General features: G+C 38.6%; 1 protein-coding gene across 5 annotated transcripts; it reads left to right on the plus strand.

Moving 5' to 3' along the window:
- The first annotated feature begins 3,170 nt into the window (after nucleotides 1–3,170).
- Nucleotides 3,171–23,279, plus strand: arsh (arylsulfatase H). Of its 5 annotated transcripts, XM_062069196.1 has the most exons (12): nucleotides 3,194–3,230; nucleotides 8,200–8,281; nucleotides 8,395–8,538; nucleotides 8,621–8,742; nucleotides 8,815–8,937; nucleotides 11,107–11,309; nucleotides 13,092–13,312; nucleotides 14,885–15,021; nucleotides 17,163–17,300; nucleotides 18,252–18,411; nucleotides 18,493–18,614; nucleotides 22,821–23,279. In XM_062069196.1, exons 3-12 carry the CDS (start codon nucleotides 8,483–8,485, stop codon nucleotides 23,189–23,191), a joined length of 1,653 nt encoding a protein of 550 aa, XP_061925180.1. In that variant the 5' UTR covers nucleotides 3,194–3,230; nucleotides 8,200–8,281; nucleotides 8,395–8,482; the 3' UTR covers nucleotides 23,192–23,279. The 5 variants fall into 5 exon arrangements, with proteins under 5 accessions (XP_061925178.1, XP_061925180.1, XP_061925177.1 ...); XM_062069194.1 differs by lacking the exon at nucleotides 8,200–8,281 and having other exon boundaries at nucleotides 3,171–3,230; XM_062069193.1 differs by lacking the exon at nucleotides 8,200–8,281 and having other exon boundaries at nucleotides 3,214–3,230; nucleotides 8,347–8,538.
- Nucleotides 23,280–25,036: the final 1,757 nt, after the last annotated feature.

Consider the following 25,036-nt stretch of genomic DNA (forward strand, 5'->3'; position numbering starts at 1 on the left):
CATTGGTTGTCCTGCAATTTGATTGGCTGAATGCTGTGTGATGAAAACAATGTAGATCTAATTTGATTGGCTGTTGCACTGAGAGCACACACGCTGACAGGCAGCACACACGCTGATAGACAGACACGTACAAAATGAAAGCTACGGAGCGCTCCCAAATAACTTTTTAAACTTTAGGTTTTGGGGAAAGTAGCAAGTCATGTCAAGTCAAAAGGCTCAAGTCCAAGTGAAGTCACAAGTCATTGATGTTAAAGTCTAAGTCGAGTTGCAAGTCTCTTTACATGTTGTCAAGTCGAGTCTAAAGTCATCAAATTCATGACTCGAGTCTGACTCGAGTCCAAGTCATGTGACTCGAGTCCACACCTCTGACTTTTTGTGCTGACATCACACACACACACACACACACACACACACACACACACACACACACACACACACACACACACACACACACACACACACACACACACACACACACACACACACACACACACACACACACACACACACACACACGCACACACACACACATACACACACACACACACACACACACACACACACAAAGCTAATACCGGCAATCCAAAGAAAAAAAAGAAATAGAACAATCAAATGTTTTGATGTTTTTTCTTTTAATCTTGCATGACTTTACTGCAATGGAATCTTAGTTCAAGTTTACTCTGGAACAAGGGGGTCCAAACTGCGGTCATTTGCGGCCTGCAGCGGATTTACATTGTAAATATACCATTACAAAAAAACAACAACATAAAAAGTGGAAATTGAGTAGCAAACTGGTGAAATTTAACAAGAAAAAGTAGCAAATATGAGTCTAATAGCACAAAGCTGCCATGCAGGCTGTTTTTTTAAATTAAAAAAAAATAAAATAAATGTTGTGAATTATTGACCTATTCAAGCCTACTTCACATCAAAATATTCCACTTTGAAATAATTTTGGGAAAATATTACATATTGTGTGTTTGCTGTATGAAAACAACTAAGTTCTCTTTGATAAAAAGGGCATTAAACAGACTAAAAACATAAAAAACGTATAATCGACGTAGAGATCTCAAGTTGATCTAGAGATTCAAGTGTTGCAAGTAAAAATAATAAAATAATGTAGGGTTTATTTCTAACACTTTTATTAGTGCGGCCCTTTTGAATCCTGAGAATTTTAGTGGGATTTTATTTTTAAAATGTCATTGCTCGAGAAATAATAATGAATCAAAAATAAGTGTTGTTATGAATTATTCACCTATTTAAGGACTCCAATATTCACATCAAGTAATCCACTTTGAATTTTTTGAGGGGGAACATATTGTGTATTTTGTGTTTTTGCCATAAAAAAGGGTTTTCTTTAACAAAAAGGTCAGGAAACTAAAAAAAATAAAATTAACTTTCTATTGGCAGATAGATCTAAAGTTAATCTAGAGATTTAGGTGTTGAAAAAAATATATAAATACGACTTATTTTTTAACATTTTTATGACTAAGATATGAATTACACAATTACGAATGCATTTGATTATTAGTTTTTTTTTAAATTACAAATTGATGGATAACTTGCTTTGAAATCATAAGTATGGATGATATTTACCTTTTTATTTTTATCTTTACTAAAATATGTTTGTAATACAGGATACAATATTATACAAAACCCAAAACCAGTGAAGTTGGCACGTTGTGTAAATCGTAAATAAAAACACCACATGGGCTCAGGAACACTTCAGAAAACCACTGTCAGTAACTACAGTTGGTCGCTACATCTGTAAGTGCAAGTTCAAACTCTACTATGCAAAGCGAAAGCCATTTATCAACAACACCCAGAAACGCCGCCGGCTTCGCTGGGCTCGAGCTCATCTAAGATGGACTGATGCAAAGTGGAAAAGTGTTCTGTGGTCTGACGAGTCCACGTTTCAAATTGTTTTTGGAAACTGTGGACGTTGTGTCATCATCAGTCACTCGTAGTCGAGTATGACTGTCCTCAGAATGGATGGATTCCCATTCGAAAGGACGCCTGTGCGTGACGTCTTTTAGCGTTCCACCATTGTGTAGTCCGGAACAAAGAGGAAAATAACCATCCGGATTGTTGTAGGCGCAAAGTTCAAAAGCCAGCATCTGTGATGGTATGGCGGTGTATTAGTGCCCAAGACATGGGTAACTTACACAGCTGTGAAGGCACCATTAATGCTGAAAGGTACATACAGGTTTTGGAGCAACATATGTTGCCATCCAAGCAACGTTATCATGGACGCCCCTGCTTATTTCAGCAAGACAATGCCAAGCCACGTGTTACAACAGTGTGTCTTCATAGTAAAAGAGTGCAGGTACTAGACTGGCCTGCCTGTAGTTCAGACCTGTCTCCTATTGAACAAATTAAAGCTGTACATCAAGCAAGAATGGGAAAGAATTTCACCTGAAAAGCTTCAAAAATTGGTCTCCTCAGTTCCCAAACGTTTACTGAGTGTTGTTAAAAGGAAAGGCCATGTAACACAGTGGTAAAAATGCCCCTGTGCCAACTTTTTTGCAATGTGTTGCTGCCATTAAATTGTAAGTTAATTTGATTATTTGCAAAAAAAAAAAAAGTTTCTCAGTTGGAACATTAAATATCTTGTCTTTGCAGTCTATTAAATTGAATATAAGTTGAAACGGATTTGCAAATCATTGTATTCTGTTTTACACAAGGTACCAACTTCACTGGTTTTGGGTTTTTGTAATACTTGGCATTATTAGATAAGGGACAAGCGGTAGAAAATGGATGGTTGGATAGATAATATTCAAGTTTAGAAAATATCCATTTCTTTCTGTCAAAATTGAAAGAAAGGAATGCATTGTGTGAAAAAATCTAATAAAAATGCATTTCATTTACACACATTTTTCACAGGCCACATAAAATGATGCGTCAGGGCAACTCCAGGCCCCCCCGGGGGCCTGGAGTTGGATACCTGTGCTTGAGCAACACTTCCGTAATCACCATATATAGACCTTTACTGTGTATGGCGAGGCAGACCAAATCGGTTCAGTTTTTTATTTGCAAAAAATGAGAACATAATGTATTATCAAAATCAACCAGTGTTTGTGTTTAAGAGGCGATAAAAAGGTGAATTATTTATTTATATACATATATATATATATGTTATTATTATTATTTTTTTGCGGTTACGTAAGGTCAAGTGACAGTACGCGAGGCAGGAAGCTACTTCCGGGTTTGAGTAAACATATTGACGCAATGTGGTAAGTTCTGCACTCAATGGATGAACTGTCCTTTTAGTCCCAAAAACGGCGTATTCACTCTTCTAAACCGCCTTAAAGTTACACTAACTGCACCGAAAACAATGTACGTTTGTAATTGTTGCCTAGCAGCGAGTGAACGCAGGGGGCTGAGTCCATTCCCGTTTTTAACCGTAACAAATAAATATTGATAGAATAGTCTACATAATTATTCCTATCAAACACATTGGTTACTTGTGTCAACAGTTTGCATGTTTTATTAACGTATTACACCACAATGACAATTTTATTTGAAGCAATGTAACATAATGACATAGTTTGGATAACAATGCGTAATAGGATGAATTTACCATGAATTGATTACGTGGACCCCGACTTAAACAAGTTGAAAAACGTATTCGGGTGTTACCATTTAGTGGTCAATTGTACGGAATATGTACTGTACTGTGCAATCTACTAATAAAAGTTTCAATCAATCAAGCACTTCGCCGACTGCGGGCGCCATCTTCCGGCGGTTAAGACCCGCCCGGTGTCGCGCGTAATTCTGTATCCCTAAAATATTTTGTGTCCCTACCGCGGGAGCGCGCATAAGGGGCGGAGCTTTGTGCAATTTTTTTATTTAAATTTATAAACCTTTATTTATAATATGCCACATTTACATACAATCAAGACATAATAATAATCAAAACAAGTACATAAATAGTACAAAAACAGTACAACACAGCGTCAGGCAGTTGTGAACTCAATAAAGTAGCTAAAATAGAATGCAAAATAGAGGAGAACTATAACCTTAGAGGGAAATCTAATTTAAAACATTTGTATGCTCAAACAACACTTAAAACCTTTAGTATATCTGTATGTGGAATTAAATTATGGAACGGATTAACCAAAGAAATCCAACAAAGCACCAATATGATTCAGTTTAAGAGACGGTTCAAATTACAAGTGTTCACAAAGTACACAGAACAAGAATTATGATGAACATCTTGAACCCTTTTTTTCCCTTTTTTTTTTTTTATTGAGACAAATATTATTTATGTATTTAATATTTGTATGCTTACTATGGTATATTATTTATTTATTATTTATTTGTTCACTGTTCTGTTACGGAGAACAAGGAAATTGGATAAAATTGATATGGTATAAAAAGGGGTAGGATTAAATAAATAAGATCTGCTTCTTCCTACTCCTTTTTGGATGTGCTGTAATGAAACAACTGAAATTGTGTGATGCATTACATTGTATCATATGCATATTCCAAATAAACTGAAACTGAACTGAACTGAAATATATATATATATATATATATATATATATATATATATATATATATATATATATATGTAACAAAATGTAAAGGCTCACATAAATTCTGTAAATAATCCAAATTTGGAGCACAGCATCATAGTTTTCACAGCTTTTTGGTTGTTGGAGGTAGAAAGCGTTTTAAAGTAGAGTTCTAATTCTTTTTTAAAGGCACCAAAAACAGGTCGGGTATTGAGAAACTTACATTTATGAATATAAAACTTAGCCAATAGTATAATGAGGTTGCAAAGGTAGTATTCATTTTCAATTGTGTTTTTCATACGGTGTAAATCCAAATAGCACATCTTTAAAACGAAGCACAAATTTATCATGAATATTGTCCAGGATGAAACGACAGATGCCCTGCCATAGTGATCGAGTGCGTTCACAAGTCCAAAACAGGTGAGCTCTGTGCCTTGTTCAGACAGCGGCAGCACATCCGTGTTATTAGCGATGTCAATGATACAAAATGTGGACATGCGAGATTCCTACCCGAATAAATGCTTTTGATCATCCGTACATGACGTGTTGTAATTCTATTCACATGCTGCACAAGCCTCTCTATTGTATACGGCAGTGTTTTTCAACCACTGTGCCGCGGTGAGATACAGTCTGGTGTGCCGTGTAAGATTATGTAATTTCACCTAATTGGGTTAAAAATATTTTTCGCAATGCGGTAATTATATTCCGCAAATAATGTGCCGTTGTTGAGTGTCTGTGCTGTTTAGAGCTCGGCAGAGTAACCATGTTATTCTCTTCCATACCGTGGCAGCAGGTAGCTAATTGCTTTGTAGATGTCGGGAACATGGTTTGTCGTGATCACAATATGCAGACGACAGCGAGAGGCAGTGTGCAGGTAAAAAGGTATCTAATGCTTAAACCAAAAATAAACAAAAGGTGAGTGCCCCTAAATAAAGGCATTGAAGCTTAGGGAAGGCTATGCAGAACGAAACTAAAACTGAACTGGCTACAAAGTAAACAAAAACAGAATGCTGGACGACAGCAAAGACTTACTGTGGAGCAGAGACGGCGTCCACAAAGTACATCTGTACTTGACATGACAATCAACAATGTCCCCACAAGGAAGGATAGTATCCGCACAACTTAAATTGTCTCAATTGCTAAAACAAAGCAAGTGATGGGAATAGCGCTCAAAAGGAAGACATGAAACTGCCATAGGAAAATACCAACAAAACAGGAAAAGCCACCAAAATAGGAGCGCAAGACAAGAACTAAAACACTACACACAGGAAAACACCAAAAAAACTCAAAATAAGTCATGGCGTGATGTGACATGTCGTGACAGTACACCAACTTTGAGACAAGAGTCATAGTGAAGCATGGTTGGTTATGGTTTGAATTCATATCCAACAATTGCAAGAACAACTTTTTACTGTCAATATCGGCAGCTGAGTTAAATTTTTTAATGTTTTCTGCTGGTGGTGTGCGTTCTGATTTTTTGAATGAAAAAAATGTGCCTTTTCTCAGAAAAGGTTGAAAAACACGGGTATACAGTGTAACGCTGCAGAGCGGTTGGTCAGCCTGCTATTATCTGAAAATTACATTATTGACATCCTGTAATTTGGTTTATTATTTATTTCATCTTCTGATAGATTATAAAATAACACCAATATAATGGGTACAAACACTACAGAGTAGACTCAATTCCATGTAAAAAAAACAACACATATTTTATTTCAGAAAATAAGTGTCCCACGTATGTCCCTCAAGCTATGTACAAACATCATTAGGATTATATGTACAGACTTGGCATCGTACAAAACTTGTGAATTTGGACTCATTTTATTAATTACAAAAAAAGTTAGTAGGGGATACATAATATTTATAACCATCGACATCGCTAATAACATGGAAGTGCCGCCGCTGTCTGAACAAGTCACAGAGAGCACAGAGGGGATACTAAATATTTCAGGGAAACAAAATTTCAGCGGTACAAGTCAATGTGACAGCGATATGACAAAGTACCAATGATTGTCACACACACACTAGGTGTGGCAAAATTATTCTCTGCATTTGACCCATCACCCTTGATCACCCCCTGGGAGGTGAGGGGAGCAATGGGCAGCAGCGGTGGCCGCGCCCGGGAATCATTTTTGGTGATTTAACCCCCAATTCCAACCCTTGATGCTGAGTGCCAAGCAGGGAGGTAATGGGTCCCATTTTTTTTATATAGTCTCTGGTATGACTCGGCCGGGGTTTCAACTCACAACCTACCGATCTCAGGGCGGACACTCTAACCACTAGGCCACTGAGTGACTATGTTTGAAGAGATCGCTCGTTTACGTGGCTGTCATAATTTTTTTTTAATGAAAATTGTGACATCGGTTACATGATGTAATTCATGTCAAAAATGTGAACAACTATTCATTTAAATTGGTAAATACGGCGTGCAGGGATAGGTTAGTGCTGCTGACGACTTGACAAATGGCGGCCGTAGGACATTTGTATGCCGTGAGATGTGGAGTGTATAATGTTTATGTCGCATAGAACATCATAGCAGGCCTGTTGGCAAAACCCGGACCATGAGGTCAGTTTGTGCTGCAGGTTTCTAAATGATACTAGACACCTGTCATGTCTGTGTTGATCATGTTTTTGTTTTGCTTGGTTTTTGGACACTTTTTAGTTCTTGTCTTCACTCCCTTGCTTTGTCACCATAGTAACCATTAGTTTCACCTGGTTCTCATCCTCATGTCACGCACCTGTCTCACGTTTTCACTAATCATGTCACTAGTATTTAAGGCCATTGTTGCCAGGAAGTCGGCCTGGCGACATCACTCTTGACACACGTTCTACACCCCCTTGTTCATGATCCATGCTGCTGTTTTTCATGTCCTGTTCTGGTTCCAAGTAAGTTTTCTTTATTCAAGCCGTAGTTTGCAAGTTTTGTTTCATGTCCTAGTTCTGCCTCTGTGCAAGTCTTGTCATAGTCAAGTTTTTACCTCCACTGTGAGCGCCTTTTGTTTGTACTTTTTTTGAGTTTGAATTAAAATGTATTTAAATTCACGTCTCGCACGCGCCAATTTTCCGTTGCCTTCTGGGAGAACAAACCACGCCAAGGACCTAGTCCTGACAGTAACTGTCAGGACTATAGGACAGGACTACAGTAACTGTCAGGACTAGGTCCTTGGCGTGGTTTGTTCTCCCAGAAGGCAACGGAAAATTGGCGCGTGCGAGACATGAATTTAAATACATTTTAATTCAAACTCAAAAAAAGTACAAACAAAAGGCGCTCACAGTGGAGGTAAAAACTTGACTATGACAAAACAAAAGACTTGCACAGAGGCAGAACTAGGACATAAAACAAAACTTGCAAACTACGGCTTGAATAAAGAAAACTTACTTGGAACCAGAACAGGACATGAAAAAGAGCAGTATGGATCATGAACAAGGGGGTGTAGAAAGTGTGTCAAGAGTGATGTCGCCAGGCCGACTGCCTGGCAACAATGGCCTTAAATACTAGTGACATGATTAGTGAAAACGTGAGACAGGTGCGTGACATGAGGATGTGAACCAGGTGAAACTAATGGTTACTATGGTGACAAAGCAAGGGAGTGAAGACAAGAACTAAAAAGTGTCCAAAAACCAAGCAAAACAAAAACATGATCAACACAGACATGACAGACACCAGTGTTTTTGTCACATTGAGGATCTTCGGCGAGTGTTATTGCAGTAAACCCCCAAAACAGCAGTGTTTCTGTCACAGAGAAGCTTAAACCAACATTTCTACGGTAAGTCCTTTAAACAGAAGTGTTTCTGTCACACAGAGGATCGTTGACTATTGTTTCTACAGTAGGTCCTTAAAACAGAACCCACTGACCCACCTGTTATATTTTCCATTGAGGCCCCCCTTCTTGGCTCATGGTCTTCTTCTCTTGGTGCTATGGAGGGGCATCAGAGGGGAAGACAAGAGGCCCAACTTTGTCCTCATCATGGTGGATGACATGGGAATCGGGGATGTGGGTTGCTACGGTAACAACACCATCAGGTCAGTCAATAAATAGAATGTCGCGTCAGTGATCAAGTTGTTCATGGCCCTCTGTTTTATTTGTATCAATGTGTCTCTGTAGGACCCCCAACATAGACCGGCTGGCCTCGGAGGGGGTGAAGCTGACTCAGCACATTGCAGCCGCTCCTCTGTGCACGCCGAGCCGAGCTGCCTTCATGACGGGACGCTATGCTACCCGCTCAGGTCTCTGAAGGAAGACTTTTCACAGCATGTAGAGAAGACTTGGTCCCTTTGTTGACGTGTGTGTCTTTGTAGGAATGGCAGGATCCGGCCGGTCACAGGTGCTGCTCTTCCTCGCAGGTTCAGGCGGACTGCCTCCCAGTGAGACCACCTTTGCTAAGAGGCTCCAGCAACAAGGGTACACCACGGGCTTAGTTGGTGAGGGGATCTTTATTTTCTTTTAAGTGTCATTTGGTGTGGTGCATTAGGCCCCGCGAGTAGTCTGCGAGTATGTTCCTCTATAGCACCTGTGTCAAACTTAAGGCCCAGGGACCAAATCTGGCCCGCCACATCATTTTATGCTGCCCACGAAAGCCTGGAAATAATATGTCAAAGTACTTCCTCACTAAATGTATTTGATATTATCTGATTTTGCGACAAATATTATATGACATACTGTATTACAATAGTTTTGTAAAAATTAATTAAAAACTTAAATATCTTCTGGTCGCATTTCAAAGCAAGTCATCCATCAATTTCTACATATAAATATATAATCAAATGCATTAGGAATGGGGTTTTTCAGGGGTGCTGGACCTTGAGGAGCTGTTCCTGTCAAAAACTTGTTGAAAATACTGGCTCGTTGTTATATTTTGTTACGTAACTCAAATATCAAGGAAACTATGACTACCTTACCTGCTGAACTACTTTTTTTTAGGCGCTAATATCTCCTTCCTGTGTAATGCCCGGGCAATGTTAATATAAAAATGAGAATCGGTTATTATTGCTCACTTCAAAAGACTTGATGCGTTCCTGAATGTTACGTCACTAAAATGCATAGCACTTGTAGGGATGTACCCATCGATCCATGCCAACCGATTATCGTGCAAAAGTACGTGATTGGCCATTGCTGATTAATGCCTTTTAATGCCGATCACAAACGCCGATCCTGTCTGGCTGACAAGCGGCTAGCAGCTAATTTTATATCTCCATCCACAGTGTGGAGTCGATCTCCTAAACTAATAATAATCATTCCCCTTTACAGCAATGAACTGCATTTCTTAGTATTTTAAGTGTAGTTATTAAGTGTTATTATCAAGTATTGGAACGAGGCTGAACATGTTATACACCGGAAGGAAACCATGTGCAGGCAATGATAACTAAGCTAACTGCTAAACTGGATTTAAACAGCACCAAGAAATACGTGCTTAGTAAACTTTAAGGAATGTAGATGGAACTGTGTTGCGACATAAAGTAAGCAGTTATTAACAGGAAATTAGTAAGTAGAATAATAAGAGTCTAGAGAGAGGATAATGAATCCAATAAAAATGTTGGTGTGTCAGTACTGTCGCAGTCAGTACACGTACATGTAAGAGGATCAGATATATTGGCGGTGTCTATCAAGGGTCGTATCAGTATATGATCAATATAAGACTATTTAGGTCAATAGTTTTATCTTATAAAAATCTTTATGTTTACAAACTCAGGGAATAATTTCCTGGACACTAGACACAAATTATTTGAATGTGTAGTTTTTGCTTTTGTTTAGTCACAGCGTACTAATTGTCACGCCGGGGTCGCATGTTATTGTGCGGATCGTTTTCCCAGGACGCAGACGGAACTCCGGAGGCAGAGTGTAGGTAAGACAATGATTTATTTACCATAAATCAGTCAAAATCCAAAAATACAGGAAAATGCAAACAAACACAAGATTGCACGGGAAGCTAAGGAAATAGCTAACAGGAAGACTTAGCATTGAATCAGGAATCAAATAGTATAACCCACGCAACTTGTTGCATAGCGCGAACAAGACAGCCAGAATGAGTGTGGCGAAAAGCAGGAATAAATAGTCCTCTGATTAGTGCCCCGGAGCAGGTGAGCGTCCCTAACACTAATCTGTGGCAGGTGAAAATAATCAGTTCCCATGGCAACTAAAACACAAACCCAGGGGTGCTGAAAACAGAACTAAGGGAGTCTTTAACTAAACAAAACATGATCCGGGTAACGGATCATGACACTATTGACTTAATAGTACTATTGAAAGAGAATAAGGAAGTAATTTAAATATTGTGTTGATATTGTTAAACTGACATTAGCCCTCACCATAAATGGAGTGAAAGATGTACGGTTAATACATGTGATTGGTATTGGTATCGGCCAATCTCACTCATGGATGATTGGAATCGGCAGCATAAAATCCTGAACAGAACATCCCTAAGCAATTGTGTAATAATGTCATGAGGCGATTATGCATTCATATACATACAGTATGTAGTCACTGTTACAAGCGGCCTCTGCAGTGACATCGCCATCTTCTGGCCTGGTATGCATATTACAGGGGATTATTTTTGTTCATTGTTCCATTAACATCCTTTCACTTCTTTGCAGGTAAATGGCACTTAGGTGTCAACTGTGAACACAGAAGAGATCACTGTCACCACCCTAACCAACACGGCTTCAGCTACTTCTACGGCATGCCTTACACCCTGATCAACGACTGTGTTCCGGGCATGGGAAGGGATATCTTGGCTGACCTTCAGCAGACACTCAAAAGTCTGTTCCTGTTCCTCGCGATTGGACTTTTCACACTGGTATGACTGGTAATCTGTATGTAGAAATATATTTGTTACCTTCTTTTTTCACTGCACACTCACCACTTTTTTTAAACTTTAAAATAGCACTGTGTGAAGCCACAAAAGCCAAAGCATTGAAAATCAGGGACCCAAGATGTCTTTTATTTATCGGAATTCCGCTATTCTTTTAGCCCAGTGATTTTCAAACAGTATTGGTACAAGGGCTTCATCTAGTGCAGGGGTGTCAAACTCATTTTAGATCGGGGGCCACATGGAGAAAAATCTACTCTCAAGTGGGCCGGACTGGTAAAATCACGGCACGATAACTTAAAAATAGTTTAAAAATGTTTAAAAATAGAACAAGCACATTCTGAAAATGTACAAATCATAATGTTGTTGTTTTTTTACACTTACATGTTGTGGTTAATAGTGTTCTATCTTTATTTGTCGTTATTTATACTTTCTGAATAAATTATGTGATAATGTTCATCAGTCAACTCATTGGTGTTAATTTTCAATCTATCAAGATAAAAAAATAATATCAAAATTAAATTTCAGCATGTTATTTATGTAGTTTGCTATTTTTCCTTGACTGGTGCACTAACATGTGGTTTATTTGTTTTTACATATGTAGCATCATCTACACAGATACATCCATCCATCCATTTTCTACCGCTTGTCCCTTTTGGAGTCGCGGGGGGTGCTGGAGCCTATCTCAGCTGATACAAAGAATTGCTATTGCGACACCTAGTAGACACATTTAGAACAGCGGTTTCTTTCATTCAAAAATTTCATGTTGATTTTTATACTTAGCAAACTCATCCCGCGGTCCGGATAAAACCTGTTTTATAAAACTGGGCCGTACGTTTGACACCCCTGATCTAGTGGTATGCCAAAGAATCACTTAAGTAAATACAGGGATGTTCCGATGCCGATACAACTTTTTTTTGGTGGTATAGGTATTGGGGACTATTTGTAACTAAATCTCAGATACCATACTAATATGTTTTTTGTAAAAAAAAAACCTCAGGTGTACAACCTAAACAGAGCGCACACAACCAATAAGTCCGCCAACATGCTAATGTTTCTACTTGGAACAGACTTGAGTTTTAATTTATTTATTTATAAGGGACAATGCACATTAACAAATACAACAACACAAGTTGTGTAAATGTGCCGGATTATAGCAAGTCCCTAAACATTAAGACAGGTAGGTGTGCCAAGCTTGTGGCATCATATTCAAAAAGACTCGAAGCTGTAATTGCTGTCAAAGGTCCATCAAAAAAGTATTGAGCAAAGGCACTGAATACTTATGTACTTGTGATTTGTTACTTTTTCATTTTAATACATTTGCAAAAAAATCTAAAACAAACTTTTTCTCATTGTCATCATGGGTTATTGTGCGTAGAATTTTGAAGACAAACATCAATTTATTCCATTTTGGAATAAGAATGTAACATAACAAAATGCGGAAAAGTGAAGCGGTGTGAATACTTTCCGGATGCACTGTATACCAGAGATTTTAGATAAAAGCCAATATCGTCCGATACTAGTTTTTTTTTTGCTGATATTGGACCAATATCTGCTGACAAATATCAGATAGGGACACCCCTATTTAATAATTTAGTTGGGTATAACTGTACTGCATCATACAGAGAGCAGTTTCTAATATGCAAATCTAAACATTAATGTTTCATGTTATATCAGGGCTGAAATGGAGATTTAAATGTTCGGACTGTTATTAGCATCACCATAAAACCAACATCATTGACAGAGTTTCCATCTTATTGATATTTTCAGGTTTTTATCCGTGCTTGTGACCTTTTCGACATCAGCCCACGGCTCTTGACGGTGCTCTTCACATTCGCCGTCCTGGCGACTGTCGTGTGGTACGTGCCCTTTGAACTCCTGCCCCGATGGAACTGCATCGTCATGAGGGACCAGGAGGTGGTGGAGCAGCCGATGACGGTGGAGACGTTTCCCTATAGGATGCTGACAGAAGCCCAACACTTCGTGAAGAGGTCAGAATGCGTATGAAACCTGAGCGCTCGTGCATTGAGAGCAAAGAGTGACAGGACTAAGTCAACTCATCTTCAAATATCCAGAGAGGATTCTTTTTCTGTGGTAATTTTTTATTTTAATGCAATAGGTGAAAGGTCTACATGGTGCATAAGGGCATTTTATAAATGAATGAACTATATGGACAAAAGTATTGCTCCAAAACCTGTATGTACCTTTCAGCATTAATGGTGCCTTCACAGATGTGTAAGTTACCCATGCCTTGGCCACTAATACACCCCCATACCATCACAGATGCTGGCTTTTGACTTTGCGCCTATAACAATCCGGATGGTTCTTTTCCTCTTTGGTCCGGAGGACACGACATCCACAGTTTCCAAAAACAATTTGAAATCTGGACTCGTCAGACCACAGAACACTTTTACACTTTGCATCAGTCCATCTTAGATGAGCTCGGGCCCAGCGAAGCCGGCGGCGTTTCTGGGTGTTGTTGATAAATGGCTTTGGCTTTGCATAGTAGAGTTTTAACTTGCACTTACAGATGTAGCGACAAACTGTAGTTACTGACAGTGGTTTTCTGAAGTGTTCCTGAGCCCATGTGGTGATATCCTTTACACACTGATGTCACTTTTTGATGCAGTACCGCCTGAGGGATCGAAGGTCTGTAATATCATCGCTTACATGCAGTGATTTCTCCAGATTTTCTGAACCTTTTGATGATATTACGGACCGAAGATGGTGAAATCCCTAAATTCCTCGCAATAGCTCGTTGAGAAATGTTGTTCTTAAACTGTTCGATAATTTGCCCATGCATTTGTTCACCAAGTGGTGACCCTTGCCCCATGCTTGTTTGTGAATGACTGAGCATTTCATGGAAGCTGCTTTTATACCCAATCATGGCACCCACCTGTTCCCAATTAGCCTGTTCAGCTGTGGGATGTTCCACATAAGTGTTTGATGAGCATTCCTCAACTTTCTCAGTCTTTTTTGCCACTTGTGCCAGCTTTTTTGAAACATGTTGCAGGCATCAAATTCCAAATGAGCTAATATTTGCAAAAAATAACAAAGTCTTCCAGTTCGAACGTTAAGTATCTTGTCTTTGCAGTCTATTCAATTCAATATAGGTTGAAAAGGATTTGCAAATCATTGTATTTTGTTTTTATTTACGATTTACACAACGTGCCAACTTCAGTGGTTTTGGGGTTTGTAAATGTCCATTTATCCAGAAGGAAGTTTGTGACACGTGTGAAGCTTTGACTTTAAGTAATATTTCCTTGTCGTTAGTTTAAAAAAAAAAATGCATACAGTGTTTCCTGGCCAGTTCGCAGTTTACTTACTGCAGTCTCAGTGCAACGCACATTTTTAAGTACCTTTGTGTACTTTAAGATTTGAGTAAAGTTTTTGTGTTCACATACAGTATGTTATATAATTTCCATGTACCATTTAGTGGTTTGGTTTTGACTCCTGTTCATTCAAATGATGGAATACATGTCATCGCAAAATCTTCCTCTTAACAATTGAGACTAATAACATTAATGTTATTTAAAATTCCTTTTGTATGTGCGTTTTTTCAGGAATGCTCATCATCCGTTCCTTCTGTTTTTCTCACTGGCTCATATGCACTCTCCGCTCTTCAACACGCCTGCATTTGCTGGCAAAAGCCGCCACGGTCGCTATGGTGACAACATGGAAGAGTTGGACTGGATTGTTGGTGAGTGTGCCTAAAAAAAACTGCAACGTTCAAATGTTCACGTACTATGGCTAAAATGGCTCTCAATGCACATACAAAGCACGGAGTACAGCCATTTTTGTGGGTTTAATGTGATACATCTTCCAAAAGAAAAATAAATATCCTCATTAAAGTGTCTTTAGAAAAGAACAGAATAAGAAGAGAGGACGAACAAACAGAGTCGCTGGAGCTGCTAAATAACTGGCCTCAGATTAACTACAGTAACTGTTATTTGTGTGGACGCTTGTTTTATTGATTTTATGTTGGGCATCAACATTGGTATTAATGACGTGTGTTTACAGTTCATATGGGAAAAATGTTGACCAGAATCCCATAATGAACTGTGTTAAACCTTAGAGTTTTTTCTTTCAGTATTTCCCTTACATTTTTTAATTTGTACCAAGGAATAAAACAGTATCAAATCCCATGGTAAGATATTATCACTGTGTTAAAGGGGAACTGTACTTTAAAAAAAAATCTGTATATCGTTCACAGTCATTATGATAGACATGACGATGGATGTTATTTTTTTTCTTAATTCATTGTAAATATGAAATAAATGCAATCAAAAGTCCGCTTACAATGGAGCCTATTGGAGCCGCTCTATTCTGCCTATAAAGCCCCTAAAAAACATCCAAACACCTCCATTAAGGTTTTACATACATGACTAAGTAAATATGCAATGTTGGCGAATTTGTAAAAACATTTAATATTTACGCATTTTGATCATTTTAAGCATACATGGCTCATCAATTATCATTAAAAAATATTAATTATTATTGTTAATTATTAAAAACACATCACGTTTGTTTTTTTCCTTCTTCATCAGTGATTACTGCTCACTGCAGACTTTATGAGAGCCGACAAACATAATAAAACATCACCTACTCTACAGGTCTGCTGTCATTTGGATGTTCATATATTCCTGTTTAGATGAAAAATGTCTCATAATCCTCGCGAAGAAACGGGGTGGGGGAGGGGGGACCCAAGCGTCTTTTCGTGTCGTTCTCGCCATTCCTGGGTCATAAATGGCTGTCAAAATGCTTGGCGGAATACGTCCCCAGCCATCTATTTTCCAGGTGAGAGGCATGATTTATGATCAACAATAAACGTACATGGGACCAAGGAAGCGAGGAAGCAGCAGACCACTTGATTATGTAAACATAGGGACACACAGTAGTGATCACAGCGTCGCTGTAAATAGTTTGTCTGCGTTAGCGCTTATAACAATAATGTTGCGTTAGTGCTTATAATAATAAAGTAGCATTGGATGGGTTGATAATGGTCTTAAGTTGAGGATGTCAAGAAAAGCTGTCACTCTGGATGACCATAGTCAATTTTAATGATCATGATAATTTTGAATACACTCTTTATGCAAGTGACTGAAGGGCATACTTACTCAACAGCCATACATGTCACACTAAGGGTGACCGTATAAATAATGCCAACACTGTCATAAACATGTGCCATATAGTGAAACCATACTAAACAACAATGACAAACCCATTTCGGGAGAATATTCTCACCGCAACACAACATAAACACAACAGAACAAATTCCCAGAATTCCCTGCAACACCAACTCTTCCGGGACGCTACAATAACATCACTAATATTCGGTTAATATTCAAGTCACGAAATGTAAATGGAGTATTGTTGACGCTTTTTGAATGGTTATTTATCTGAATTTATTTTATTGACATTAGCCTGAGAACTGAGAACTGCGGGCTCTGTCCAATCACAAGTCAGTAGGAGGTGCTTCTTTCTCGTGCTTGGAGTGAACAACATCCAGCGGTTTGAAATGCTGTGTGCTGCGGAAACCGCAGACAGGCTGAAATAAAAAAAATAATGGTCGGGCATCAGGAGTAAAAAAAGATAGTTGCTGCAACTGGCTAGGCAGGTGTCCCCTTCCTCCCTTAACGCTTCATGTGTGTCCCTTCCTCAGCCCAGCGCTCTGTGGCAGCGAATCTCCCCCTTAACAAAGACGCGTCTGAAGAAAGTTAACAAACATTTTTGTGGTGTTTTTTACTGACTTTGTGTCTCTCTCAGCGTCCATTAAAAGTCATGTGGAATTAAGTAAGTTAGACAATGACGACTAATTAGCCTTGCATCTCTGCTCCATAGGGGAACTAACGGAGACTGTGGATTCACTGGGCCTGGCCAACGACACTCTGATCTATTTCACCTCAGACCACGGTGGATTCCTTGAGGATTCCCATCCTCTGATTGGCCAGCGAGGAGGATGGAACGGCGTCTATCGAGGTTTTAGCATCTTACCATCCGCATCTCTACTTTTGACAGACAGTTTGTACTTTCATCCTGTAAAATTCTGCTCAAAAAGTCACAAAAAGTGAATACACCACCCACATTTCAGCAATTATTTAAACTACAGTATATGTTTTCAAACGACAATATTATTAGAAGGAAACTTGGACCAAAGTAAATCCCAAATTTCATATAGTTTTGCTTCTTGAGAACATACAGTAAAAGTTATTTTAAATAACCCTGAAAAAACTACTGCGTAGTCAAAGTGTGCCACATTCTTGATTCAGAATTTGCAACGCAGCATTAACTTTCAAAAATATATTTTTTTAAATAATGAATTAATTTCTTTTAAAAAAAAAAATAGATTAATTACTTAATTGACCAGGTATTGTTTATCCCTTATAAAATAAAAAAATGTTTCCACAAAAACACATCTCATAATAACAATATATGTTAAACATTTTTTGTGATAATGCAGGCAAAACATAGAGCACACAATTTCTACATGTTCATTTCTTTATGCCTCAATGATAATGTTATTTTGCTAGATGTTGAGATGTCTCACTTTGTTCAGCAGGTCTTGAACACATTAAAACTGTGTGAGGCAAAGCGAAAGAGAAACTGATATATAACTGTCTCTAACGCTGCCAAAGCCTAATAAATATGGGTATCTATCATCTTACATTATCATTCATTAGTGTTGAGTACCTATACAATTTATACTTTGAAATAAGGGAGTGAGACATATTTAGGACTTAAACCTGGGTTGTGTTGTGAGTGAAACATTAAAAGCAGGTTTGGAGGGGTGGGGGGGCAAGCCGAGTGTTGGAAAAATAAATGTTTACAGGCGTCTCAATTACTTTTTGACATTCAAAATAGCAGGGACCTACTATATTGCTGTAAGAAATTATGATCCATGTTCCCTAATCTTTCATTTGTCACGTTAAGGTGGGAAAGGAATGGGGGGCTGGGAAGGCGGCATCAGAGTTCCTGGTATTTTCCGCTGGCCCAGCCGACTGGCAGCTGGAAGAGTGGTGGACGAGCCCACCAGCCTGATGGATCTGTACCCCACACTCAAGTATCTAGCCCAGGACACCCGATCAGACAGGTCTGTAAACGGTAAACCCAGGAAGGGAATTGGCACAAATCTAGGAAATAAAATGAGAACTTAAAGTTCTCTCGTTGTCAGACACTTGGACGGTCACAACCTTATGCCGCTGTTGGAGGGGAAGGTTGGTCGGTCTGAGCACGAGTTCATGTTCCACTTCTGTGGCAGTTACCTGAACGCAGCACGCTGGCACCCTCCTGGCAGTAAGTCAACACAAACATCTACCATTTGCCTCTCATTTAAAGGGGTCCATCATGCAAAACCAACTTTTCTCACCTATCGGTACCTGCTGTTGTGCATTTGGGATCTACAAAAGTCCCCAAAAATGTGAAATCAAAGCGTGGAAGCATTACGGAGATATTTATAAAACAATCTTGCCAACTTCCTGAAAAACGTCCGTTTGGAATGTTCCCAATTGGTGACGACACCAACTGGGAACATCGTCAGCGGATTATCCATAAATGATTTAAATCTACCCAAACTGACTTGTGCGTGTCCGCCATTTTTAGTTTATGCATCTGTAGTTTAGACGACAAAATGGCCAAGATACGACTCAAAGAAAGAAAATGCTGTTATTGGTTGTATTATCTAACACAGAACACTATTCGAACCTCCAGTCTCATCTGAAGAAGTAAAAATTGCCCGGCTAACTTTTTTGTTAGCCGGGCTTTTTTGTGTCTTTAACTGTGAAGAAGTCGCTCCAAGTGTGTGCAAAGAATAGTCCTGCTCCACCCACAATTCTTCACATCAACAAGGAAAAGTACCTTCCATATGAGGACCGGTGAACAAGTTAGGACATAAATCATGGTCCCAATACGGAAAACCACTGCATCTAATAGAGAATGTCTTATTTGCACCCTTGGTGGTGAAATCTATCAAAATTAGGGTGGTCCCAAAAAGGAGGGATTTTTCAAATTGATTGTATGTCAGTTTTAAAAGTGCTCCCCCTCTGGTCAACATATGACATAACAAGTGTGTGTAAAAATTTAAAGTGCTCCCCCTCTGGTCAAGATTTGGAAAAAACAAGTGTGTGTAAAAAATTAAAATGCTCCCCCTCTGGTCAAAATATGAAATAACAAGTGTGTGTAAAAAATTGAAGTGCTCCCCCTCTGGCCAACATATGACATTTATTTTGGCCATAGGGGGCGCATTTAAATTTCTTACACACACTTGTTATTTCATATTTTGACCAGAGGGGGAGCATTTACATTTTTACACACACTTGTTAAGTTAAGTTAAACTTAAATTAATAAGAAATTTAAATGCGCCCCCTATGGCCAAAATAAAAAAAATATGTATATAGAGACTTACTGTAATAACTTGAAATGAAATAAAAAATTATACAAAATAATGAAAATTAAAAACCAATTACTAAAGAAAAAAAAAAGAAAAATTACTTAAAGCTTACCTTTTTTATATTTGCATAGGTTGTATATTTATTATATTGTATAATTATATTAATGTGGTCAATACAAATCTTTATATATCTACAAAGGGTGGTCCTAAAGTGGTAGGCATGTTCTGTGTGTGTGTGTGTAAGAAGACATCAGTGTCCGTCTTCAATCCTGACTTTTGCTACACTTCTGTAGATCTGTGCGTGCATGCAGCAATTTAGAAAATATTTGTCTGTAATTTCACCTTTCCTTTGGCTATACTCGCCACGAGGCTCAACTTAGCTCCCTATTGGAATGGTGGGCCACACTGATAGACGATACCAAACTGATACTTTTTACTTAAAACATCATAATCTTTGAATCATTTTCTCACTACTGTAGTGCAAAACAACAAAAAACAACGTTGTTTGGATTTGTTGACACTATTATGATATTATACTTAATACCAGTGTTTCTTAACCACAAGCCCCGAGATGGCTGCCAAAAAAAATCTGTTGGCGCACGGTTGTAATACTAATTTCCACCACTTGTGGCAGTAATGACAATCTCAAACAAAAAGAAGTCTGGAGCTAAAGTCTTAGAGAATTAGAGAAGTTCCTTGAAGTAGAACTGCACTTTTTTTGGAATGTTGCCTATCGTTCACAATCTTTATGAAAGACATGACGATGGATGTTATTAGTTTTTTTTTTTTTTTTTTTGCATTCTAAATATTAAATAAATGCGATCTAAGGTTCACTTACAATGGGAGCCACGCAATTCTGCCTATAAAGCCCTTAAAAAACATCCAAACACCTCCATTAAGGTCTTATTGTCAGAAGTGCTACTTACAGTTTGGTTATGTTTGGGTTTTCCTGTGTTTAGAATCACTTCCGGTCCTGGTGCTTTTGTTTTGTCAGCGTTTCCTGTTTGGTCTCTGTGTTTTGCAGCATTGTTGCTTTCTGCTCCATGTCCTGTCAGCACACCTGTTCCTCGTTTAATTGGTTCTATTTAGTTCAACCTGGGTTCTTCCTTCAGTGTTGGATCATTCTCCCTCTTCCTTTTGAGACCGATGCTTCGTGTGTAGTTTTAGTTGCACGCTTCCTTGTAAGTAATAAATTGTGTTTTTGACTTGCATTCTATTTACGTATTTTGATAATTTGTAGACATGATGTAGACAATTTTACAAGTTAGAATGCATTAAAAAACAATCCATCTGTTGTCATGTCTTTCATAATGATAGTGAACGATAGGCAACATAAAAAAAAGTGCATTTCCTCTTTTAAAAGCATAAATTATGACTAAAATGGTGGAGCTGTATTTTTGAACTGCACCTAAATTGCATTGACAGTTTCGTTAAACATATTTATTATTCATTTAGTTTGAATGTGTTTATTTTAGCACTGCGTAATTGTATGTATATTTATTTTGTATCAGTTGTTTTGACCCCCTTTTTTTGCAGTATTTATTTTTGTAATCAACCTGACCAAAGCCATTGATAATAATCTGTGTGAATAACACATGCTTTTATATCATTTGACAAGGTTTATCCTGTTAAACTGTAAGTAGGTTACCGCATTTTCCGGACCATAGGGCGCACCGCCGAAGAATGGTCTTTAAATCTTTTTTCCATACACTAGGCGCACCGAATTATAGGGTGCATTAAAAGAATCATAATATTATTATTTTTTTCTAAATGTAAAACACTTCCTTGTGGTCTACATAACATGTAGTGGTGGTTCTTTGGTCAAAATGTTGCATAGATGATGTTTTACAGATCATCTTCAAGCCGCTTTATGACAGTTGCTTCCAGATGCGCCATTTTGTGGGCGGTTTTATTTACGTGGCTCACCTTCGGCAGCGTCTTCTCCCCGTCATCTTTGTTGTAGCGGTGTAGCGTGCAAGGAGGGAGTGGAAGAAGTGTCAAAAGATGGAGCTAACTGTTTTAACGGCATTCAGACTTTACTTAAATCAATAATGGAGCAGCATCTCCTCATCCGGAAACAACAAGGCCGGAAATGTGTCCCGTGAAAAACCGTCCGACTGGAACGCTAATAACTAAAGTTCCTTGGGTGAATAATTTAACTCACTACACCGGTATGTTTTAGCGCTTTCATGGCGAGTTTACCGACAGATATAATAACTTTACACTACTTTATATTTGGAATGGCAACAGCGGAGTATGAATGTCACATAACAAGAAGATAGAGAAAAAGAATAAGCTTATCGACTATGGTGTCAGCACGGACTACAAAGGCGGACACGTGCAATTTTTCAGGACTTATGCAGATCCCAAATACAGATCAGCAGGTACCAGAAGGTAAGAAAAGTGGCTTTTGCATAATATTGCGAAACAAAACGCCAGATAATGTCTTACCTTATACACACACCATAATAATACTCCTATGTTTAATGTGCCGACAATCCACCAAGCGGTGCAGCTTCATAGCTTACCAAAGTCGTAGTAAAACATTTTGATAGATTTTTGAGCGCCGTGTGTAATGTTCTATATTTTCAGTGGAACATATAAAATGTTGGTGTTTACTTGAGACATATTGCAATCATAGTGCAGTCTACACTTATCTCTTATGTTTTACTGCAATCTACTTGTCAAACTTATCATTACACCATGTACCAAATAAAATTGCTTCAAGGTGAGTAAGCGCAACCAAACTTATTCCTTACATTAGGCCCACCGGGTTATAAGGTGCACTGTCGAGTTTTGAGGGGAAAAAAATGATTTTAAGTGCGCCTTATAGTCTGGAAAATACGGTGGTTATAATTATTGAATACAATTTAAAAAAAAAAAAGAAAAAAAAAAAAAAGATTTTATTCAGTGTTAATCAGTTGGCTCCGGGCCTCTCTGAAGTGGAGAAGTTGGACCTCGAGGTCAAAAGGGTTAAGAACCCTACCTTTTACTACACCTTGAGATATATCAGCATTTAATGTGGCAATATTGGTATTTTGTCCCACTGACCGTGTAACACTAGTGTGCTATTGAAGACTACAATGTTCGACAGTATCTATCATTCCCCGCAGGTGACTCCATCTTCAAGGTGCATTTTTTCACCCCAAACTTTTCCCCCCCGGGAGCCATCGGTTGCTACGACATCTTCCTCTGCCGGTGTTTCGGAGACCACGTGACGCATCACGACCCGCCGTTGCTCTACGACCTCTTCCGCGACCCTTCAGAGTTGCGCCCGCTCAGTCCCGAAACGGAGCCGCGCTACGCTGAGGTCCTCCATCAGACCGCCAAGGCCGTGGAGAGGCATCGGCGCTCCGAACACAACGCTCCGACCCAGATGACCTGGGAGAAGACCCTGTGGAGGCCCTGGCTTCAACCCTGCTGTGGAACATTCCCGTTCTGCGGCTGCAAAGAAGACACCAAGTTAGTGGGAAACAAAATTTGACAACTTGAAAACATACATTTCAATTTCATTAGGACTATTAGCATGACTGCAAGAAAATACAGCTAAGGATAAAAAAAAAAAAAAAGAAGGTGTAATTTACACTCTGAGCCACTAGAGAGCAGTATCAGACTACATATGGATGAACTTGTTTGACCACCCTTTAATACTGTAGTATTGGTTTTGGCCTTGCTATTTCAATTCTTGTTAGTAATTCAAGGATAATCTTTAGGTTTTTAAGTTCTATTCAATGTCTCAGGCAAAAGATCAAAGTTTAACGATATTCCTGATTATCGTTCTGCCACCGTGGTATTCTTTTTGTTGTGTATGCTTGGAGTTTGTCCACAAGCTGCAAAAGAGTGGCTATATGTACATACAGTATACACTTTTGATATTATATTCCTAATTAAATGTGTATAAGTTGCATTAGAATTCTGCTTAGAACAGCTTGTGCTGTTATTTGTCAATTTCATTTAATACAGAACATTGTGATTCATGCATTGTTCATGCAATGTTTTTGTTTTTTTAATGGACAAGTTGAGAGGGACAAGCGGTAAAAAATGGATGATGCTGACTATTTTGTCTGGTGAAATAAAGTATAACTACTCACCCTTTGAGGACCTTTGACACTTAATGCAGTATTCCACAACCACTGGTCCAGGGACAGGTACTGCGTTGTGTCGCATTATCATCATCATCAACCTTTATTGCAGACTCCAACGTTCAAGTAGACATACAGTATATAAAACAAAGAATACAGTATAAAAGGCATTATGTCACATAATATTGAAAACTGTCTACCGGGTCGCATTTTCTACAACTTAACTTTTGCCTATCCCACTAGACACAGCAATAAGCTTCTTTTATAGATGTATAATACAACTCCTCATAGGAAGTCACCACTTGTTATATCTTTATTAAAGGGGAGAATGCACAGTAATGAACATATAACATGGAAATGTGCCAGATTGTGACCAAAGACTCATTTTCATCTGCAGTCCCCGGCAGGTTGATGGTATATACAACAAGTCCATAAAAAGTAAAGTTTGACATAAACACTACAATAAATACACATACTCAGATATAACAATAAAATGGAGAAGCATATAAAAAAGCAGGTTGCTGCTTGACCTCAGCTCAGGACAGATCAAGAATAAAGTCATCATTGTGTTGAAAGTGCTGAAAGAAAATAATACACATCTCCCTTGGCCTAGTAGGTTAAAGTGCACACACATAGCCCTGTTGTATTAACAGATGTGTTTCATGTATGCATGGAAAATGCACCAAAAAGCATACATAAAGCCTTCTATGTATAAAATCTTGCACAAAATATAAATACATAACTTTTAGAATAAAAATGGAAATCCATTGGAACTAATGGCATATCTAGTTTTATTGTATACTGTATCTGTGCTCTTGTCCTTGACGATGACATATCACGTAAATCGCATCAGATACGTTAGCACAAAAATAAGCCCACAGGCTTGCGAAAATGCGTAAAAAAAAAAACAGCCATTGGGGATCCTTTTTGCGAAGGGAAAAGGGCAGAAGCACCCACTAATTCAGCGTTATGTTGAGTTGTATTTTTAATGCACTTATTTTTGCTGTATTTATCTGCCACACGTGGAAGGCCGCACTGTGAAAATAATGCCTCCATTAAATCGGTCCTTGGAGCGAAAAAAAGGTTGGGGACCTCTGACTTATGGACAAAGAACACGATAATACTGACTCAGAGTTGTCCGTAGAAAAAGTATGACCTACTCGGTTTCAGGCGATCTCCTCAATGTTTGGTCAAAAGGCGCTCACGTGACGACAGGGCGCCATGACTGCTACCAACTTTGAGCTATT

This window comes from Entelurus aequoreus, linkage group LG14 (assembly GCF_033978785.1).
Source record: "Entelurus aequoreus isolate RoL-2023_Sb linkage group LG14, RoL_Eaeq_v1.1, whole genome shotgun sequence".
In the NCBI taxonomy this organism is placed as follows: domain Eukaryota; kingdom Metazoa; phylum Chordata; class Actinopteri; order Syngnathiformes; family Syngnathidae; genus Entelurus; species Entelurus aequoreus.